Source organism: Rutidosis leptorrhynchoides, chromosome 1, assembly GCF_046630445.1.
Source record: "Rutidosis leptorrhynchoides isolate AG116_Rl617_1_P2 chromosome 1, CSIRO_AGI_Rlap_v1, whole genome shotgun sequence".
NCBI lineage: Eukaryota > Viridiplantae > Streptophyta > Magnoliopsida > Asterales > Asteraceae > Rutidosis > Rutidosis leptorrhynchoides.
In genome coordinates, this window is record NC_092333.1 from 708890435 (window position 1) to 708897254 (window position 6820).

Consider the following 6820-nt stretch of genomic DNA (forward strand, 5'->3'; position numbering starts at 1 on the left):
ATTCTTTGAAGGTAGATTTCGTTTTTGTGATTTGTCCACAGCCTCCTTCATGGTCTGCTCAATCCGTTTTCCAGTTCCAAACCTTCTCTTATTCTCAGATTTACCACCATACTATTCTTTATCATCAAACTTTTGACTGTTAAGGTCGTTTACAGTTTTTGCTGCTTCATCATCATTTTTCCAAAATTCGGAGAACTAGTTTCGTAGTTTGGGGTGCTTTTCAGAAACTTCACATTCGAAGTATGTAAGTCTAGAAGATAGATGTTATCTATATATAACTGTTGTCGTAGAAAATGCTGCGAGATTCAAAATACTGATTGCTAATTCCCGGTGGTTGGTATGGAAATTATTGTTACAAGATGTGGATGAGTACATGATAGGGTTTCAATGAGTATAAGGATTTTTTAAAAGGTCAAGGATTAATAAAGTTGTTGGTAAATTTACTGCTAATGTGGTGGAACATGAAAGGTTCCCCAGTAACAAGAACGTATATGTCAAGGTTATAATAAGGCTAATCTGAAAAGTCGAAGTTGACTAGTTGGAAGTGTGATAAAACTGGATACTTTGAAAAGGAATTGCAAGATTATTTTCAGTAATAACAACGCTAAAGGATCTTTCACAGTTTTGAAGTCAAAGTATAGCTTTGAAAAATGTAGAGATCTAAGAATGATATCACTTGTTAAATCTTGACTTGGATTCTGTTCTGTCAGAATATATAATTGAATTTTGTATGAAAACGATTGTATATCGCTGTGAGCATAGTTAATAATTTTTGAATCAAAGTTGAAGAATGTACAGTGTAACATATTAATTGCGAGCTTATATATTTCCCGGGTATTACCTATCCGTTAAAGATTTCACAATTAATACTTTGTACAAAAGAATTTTTATTACCGTCTTTATGAAAATATATGTATGTATATTTTCTTCAGATGTAACACAAATTTAATGAGTTAATATCATATTAAGCTCATTTGATTTTCGGCTTGACTTAAAAATGATTAATCTCTAAAACATTAAAGATTACATAATCTTTGCGGAGTATTTCGCTAATGTAAACGATACTTCATTATTTATTCTTATTCCTCGGTGAAGGATGTTGATGCTCGTGGAATTTTTGTGAACCTTACAAGGCACAGATGATGTTTTCTGAAAAGTTTCGAGTACATCGAAAATGAAAATGTAATATCAATTATGTAATTGAATAATACACTTGGTTTGTTATGAAATGGAATTCATTGAGTTGAAACAGAGATTGTAGTTAACGAAGGTTAAGCCGTTAATGAAAGATGTACATCATAGCATATTAGTAATATGAATTAACCGAGTAGTATTTACCCATTTTCAATTCATACAAAATAGCTTAGTATGAAAAGATTTATGATGGTTTTAAAATTTATATATATTAGATATACATATAAATTCTTTAGAGGAATTGAGTTATCACTTCATAACTCATTGATACAATATACTCATTGTTGATTGTGATTATGTTGGTGATTATGAAATTGGCGGAACTTGTAGTGCTACAGGTTTTACCGGTATTGGTGATACTGACGGTACTGTTGATGCTGCTGGTAAAACAAGTCTAGCTTGTAAATCATGCACCATTCCGATCAGGGTTTCTACTCTTCCTTCTATCATTTCGGTCCACTCATCTGATTTACGGTTACGGCTGGAATAGATTATCTCTAAGACTTTAGAGATTACATAATCGCCGCAGAATATTTCTCCAATGAAGTTATGAATCAATACTTCATCGGTTATTGTTGTTGGTACTCCTTGGTATCTATGGTGCGTATGACGTTGATGTTCAAGGTACATATTGTGAAGTTGAGGTTTGCAATGCGGTTGTTGTTAGTGGTGGTAATGGTACGGTTGGTGTTGCAGATGGTGGTACTGTTGCTGTCGGTGCTGCTGCTGGTGCTTGTAACCTTTGCACCATGTTCTCTAAAGCCACTACTCGAGCGCGAAGCTCGTTGACTTCTTCTATTATACCGGGATGATTGTCGGTTCGGACGAGCGGGTGAATGAGATCTAGAATGTGAGATAGTATATAATCATGATGAGATACTCTGGAAATGAGAGAGAAAATGGTATTACGAACAGGTTCGCCGGTAAGTGCTTCAGGTTCTTCGCCAAGAGGGCAATGTGGTGGATGGAAGGGATCGCCTTCTTTTTGTCTCCAATGATTAAGTAGACTACAAACCCATCCCCAATTCATCCAGAATAGATGATGGCTAATTGGTTGATCCATTCTGGTTACACTGTCTTCGGAGTTCAGGTGAATATCCATATCGGAATAGCTGTCGTAGTTTAAGGAATTTGAACTAGATACGGGATCCATATTATATAATTAGGGAGATGATTTTTGATATGAATAAGATTATAGAATTTAGTTTGGTATTCTTCAATACATAATTTACATATGTATATATAATACCAAATTCCATAAATCACAGAGAAATTTTCGGAAGATATCAGGAAAATTTTACAGTAACAGATACACTAAGATATGAATTTTTGTCTATACACTATTTATGCAATAAATGCAGGAAAATGTGTCTAGACTTAAAATGATAAGCATGTAATTTCCGATAAGAAATGATAAGCAAAACTTTTAACATGCAGACACGGTCAAAGTCCAGACTTACTAATGCATCCTAACAACTATAAGTTAGACACACTCATGCAAGACCTGGTTTACTAGGACCAACGCTCTGATACCAACTGTGACGATCGCTCCAAATCTATATGGATGAACACGTCATTCATCGATTTCATTGCGAGGTATTTGACCTCTATATGATATGTTTTGTAAACATTGCATTCTTTTGAAAGGGAACACCATAAATGAATATTTAAATTAAAGGTTTTCGACATCTGATGATTTCTACATATAGACAATCACCGTAAATAATAGTTTACAATAGTACTTCCGTTGACAATGCAGTCAAAATAAGATACATGGTGATGATTTGGTGAATGCAACGTTTCCTTGAAAAATATGCCATGTAAGACTCCATGCACATAGCTTGTCTAACATATAAGCAAACAGCGGAAGACTTCTAGGAAACCTGAGAATAAACATGCTAACAAGTGTCAACACAAAGGTTGGTGAGTTCATAGTTTTATTGTTTCATATTATCTGTATATAAAGGTGGATCACAAGATTCCAGTTGTTTCATCCAGAAACGTTTATAAAAATATTCTACGAAATTGAGCACCCTGGTAACTAAACTTAACGTATATATAATTTATACCCTTTGTATAATCATCTTAATAATACACGCAAACCAACGTGTATGCTTCTCAAATAGCATATGTTCGTTAAAAGGCTAGTGCTCTAGCTCGAACGGGGATATCAAGCCCTATGGATCCATATACAACTATTCGCGCCCACCAGTTCTTATAACTGGCAGCTACTAGTTACCAAAGCTAAGGGATTTTCGGTTCAAACTCGGTGTAGAATTTAGTATGTACTTGTATCCATTGCGTTTAAAATAAAGTGCATGTATTCTCAGCCCAAAAATATATATTGCAAAAGCAATTAAAAAGGGAGCAAATGAAACTCACCTTAGCAGCATATAAAGTCGTTCACCAAAATGTGACCGAAACTCGGATTACCAATTAATCGTAGATCTCAACCTAGAGAACATATGTTGGTCAATAAACGTCTATCAAGCTAGGTCAGGTCATATTGTATCACAATCCTAATGCTCGAGATCGACATACAAAAGTTATCCAAAGTCGTTTCAAAAAGTCAGTTTTAACAAAAGTTCAACAAAACGAGACATACCTTATATAAGGATTCATTTACTCTGTTGGTAATATTCAAAAATCCAATTTATCAATCTCGTAAAAAAGTTGTTTAAATCTTAATTGCAGATTCAAAAGTAATTTCAATTAACGTCAATCATAATTCAGTTGATCATATCTTTTAATCCGTTCATCGAAACTATTCGATATCTAAATGAAAAGTTATTGATTTTTTGTCAGCTTTCCAAAAACATGTATATCATATACCTTTTACCAGTAATATATGTATTTAATTCGTGATTCATTATAAACTGTTTAACGACGAAATTTAGTATACAAGCATATATAAATATATATACTTGAGCACTAGACATGGATACACAATCAAGATATAAAAGATAAGATATGTATACTCACGTATCAATATTGAGATTCAATATTGCAGGAAAGTACGTAGACGCAACAGAGATGATAAACACTAGGTTTGACTTGTGAATGGTACTCAAGAATATTACCCATAACCTCCATAGCTATAACCCATAGTTTCCTTATCTCTATCCCGCTCGAAAACCATTTTTGAAATTGTTTGGACATAACCTCGTCGTAGTATTTTATGTACTAATACTACTAATAATAATATTACTCCTAATAATAGTAATACGATTAATATTAATAATATTAATCTTAATAATAATAATAATAATAATAATAAATAATAATAATTATAAATGTGAAAGAGAGATTGATCGAGAGAAATGGTTGTAATCAATTCACAAACTGACCTCGTTCATATATATATATATATATATATATATATATATATATATATATATATATATATATATATATATATATATATATATATATAAAATAATAATATAATAATATAATATAATAATAATAATAAAAACTTATAAATTAAAAATAATAATAATAAATACCACATCTATCATCAATTTGGATGTTCTTGTGTCGACATCATTTATATAATATAAATATAATATAATAATTATAATAAAATAATATAATACGTAAATCGAATATTAAAATTTTAAAAAGTGGTATTTATTCAATACTTCAGGGGTATTCTATGTAACTTATAATTAATAATTTCCATCATGTCGTTTTCATGTAAATAGTAAATGAATTAATTTAAATTCAACTATTTAAGCTACACGTTGTACGTTGTGCTTTACAAATTGTACATTATTAATTTAACTTCGTTTCTTAAAAAAAATACAAAAATTATATCATAAAAATAAAATGACTTAATACGTAAAATTTTTAATTTGAAATAGCATCGTTTAATAGTAAATTTTTAATCATTTCGTATATAAATATTATTCGCATGATTCCGTATATATCGAAAACTCTTATATTTATTAAAATATGTATATAATACATGTTATGACGTTCGAGAATCGTTGGATAAACAGGGTGGTCAACCGTTATATAAAAAAATCATTTTCAAAAGTTTTAAAACTTGTCAAAATTCATTGCTTATCATGTCAAAAATATTAAAATATATAGAGAATTGGTTTAAATAAGTCAAAATTTTTCGGGTCATCACAGTACCTCCCCGTTAAAGAAAATTTCGTCCCGAAATTTGAGTGGGGTTATCATGGTTAACAATAAGAAAGTTTTCATAACGAATATGAGTTGATCACTAGAGTTTTATTATTACTGAGTAATATAGATAAAACGATTCGGTTACTTGAAGTGTATGAGAGGAGCTATCGCAAAAGAGTGAAATGAAGAATAAAGATTCGTCTTAACTTTTGACGTAATAACGATTGATTCCCGGAATTTAAGGAATAGAAAATCTTCATAATCTAAATAAGATTTGATTCTTCAAAATTTAAGGAAATTAAGATTTCCTTTGATTAAATGCGTAATCTGACTCAATTGCTATGTCTGATATTTCGCTATAAATTGACTTCTTCAGCTCTGCAAGGTAAGTCGGGCAGTTTCGCTTCCAATGACCAATTTCTCCACAATGGAAACAAGTGGCATCTTTGGCAGGTTTTTCTTTCTTCTTGATTGAATCCTTTGGGACAAACTTTTTGCCTTTGTAGTTGCCTTGAATCTTGCCTTTGGCTTGTGGCTTCTTGATTTTTCCTTCCCGAATCATGAGGACTTCAGAGGTTTTGGATGGAATATTCTTCTCGGCAGTCTTAAGCATTAAATGCAACTCCGAGATAGATTTCTCCAAATTGTTCATATTGTAGTTCAAGACGAACTGGTCATATGACTTTGGTAGTGAGTTGAGGATCAAGTCTATTGCCAATTCAGGACCAATGGAAGATCCAAGCCTCTCAAGTTAATCTATGTAGCTCTTCATTTTTAGAACATAAGAGCTTACAGATGTTCCCTCTGTCATCTTGCATGCGTGTAATGCTCTGACAGTTTCAAAGCGTTGTTGCCTAGCTTGTTGCTGGAACATTTCATTTAGCTGCTTAAGCATCTCAAAGGCATCATGATTTTCCAGGTCCTTTTGCAAGTCTGGAATCATGGTGGCTAACATGAGGCATGCTACCTCTGTGGAGTCATCCATATGCTTAGTCCAAGCATCTCGGATGATCTTAGTGGCATTAGCAGGGGGTTCCTCGGGAACGGGTCCATCAAGTATATACGACTTCTTTTTGACTTTGAGAACAATTCTCAAATTACGATACCAGACTAAGAAGTTCGTATCATTGAGTTTTTCTTCTCTAAGACAGATCTTAGAGAAAGGTGGTGAACGGGTGTAGTTGCATTGGGTGACATCTACAAAATTAACAAAGTTCTTTTAGTATTTTAATATTTGATCCTTTAATAATTGATTACCTTAACTTTCTTATGAAAAATTAATTTGTTAAAGGCTAGAATCCAAGTTACATTTAACCTTGAGTGGTTGGCTGATGCTCTCTCCACTAAGTTTAAATTAACAAGGTAGGTAACGATTACCAATTGCAAGTCTAATACAATTTCTATATCTTAATGGGATCATTAACAACAATTGTCAACTGGTATGCTTAATCCCATCTATGCCTTCGGCATCTTATGTTTGGCTGATGCTCTC

At 32.2% G+C, this 6820-nt stretch overlaps 1 protein-coding gene across 1 annotated transcript; it reads right to left on the minus strand.

The window, feature by feature from the left end:
* Positions 1-6079: 6079 nt before the first annotated feature.
* Positions 6080-6783, minus strand: LOC139853913 (uncharacterized). The gene is made up of 2 exons (XM_071843254.1): positions 6756-6783; positions 6080-6525 (listed from the first exon to the last, which is right to left on the minus strand). Exons 1-2 carry the CDS (start codon positions 6781-6783, stop codon positions 6080-6082), a joined length of 474 nt encoding a protein of 157 aa, XP_071699355.1.
* Positions 6784-6820: the final 37 nt, after the last annotated feature.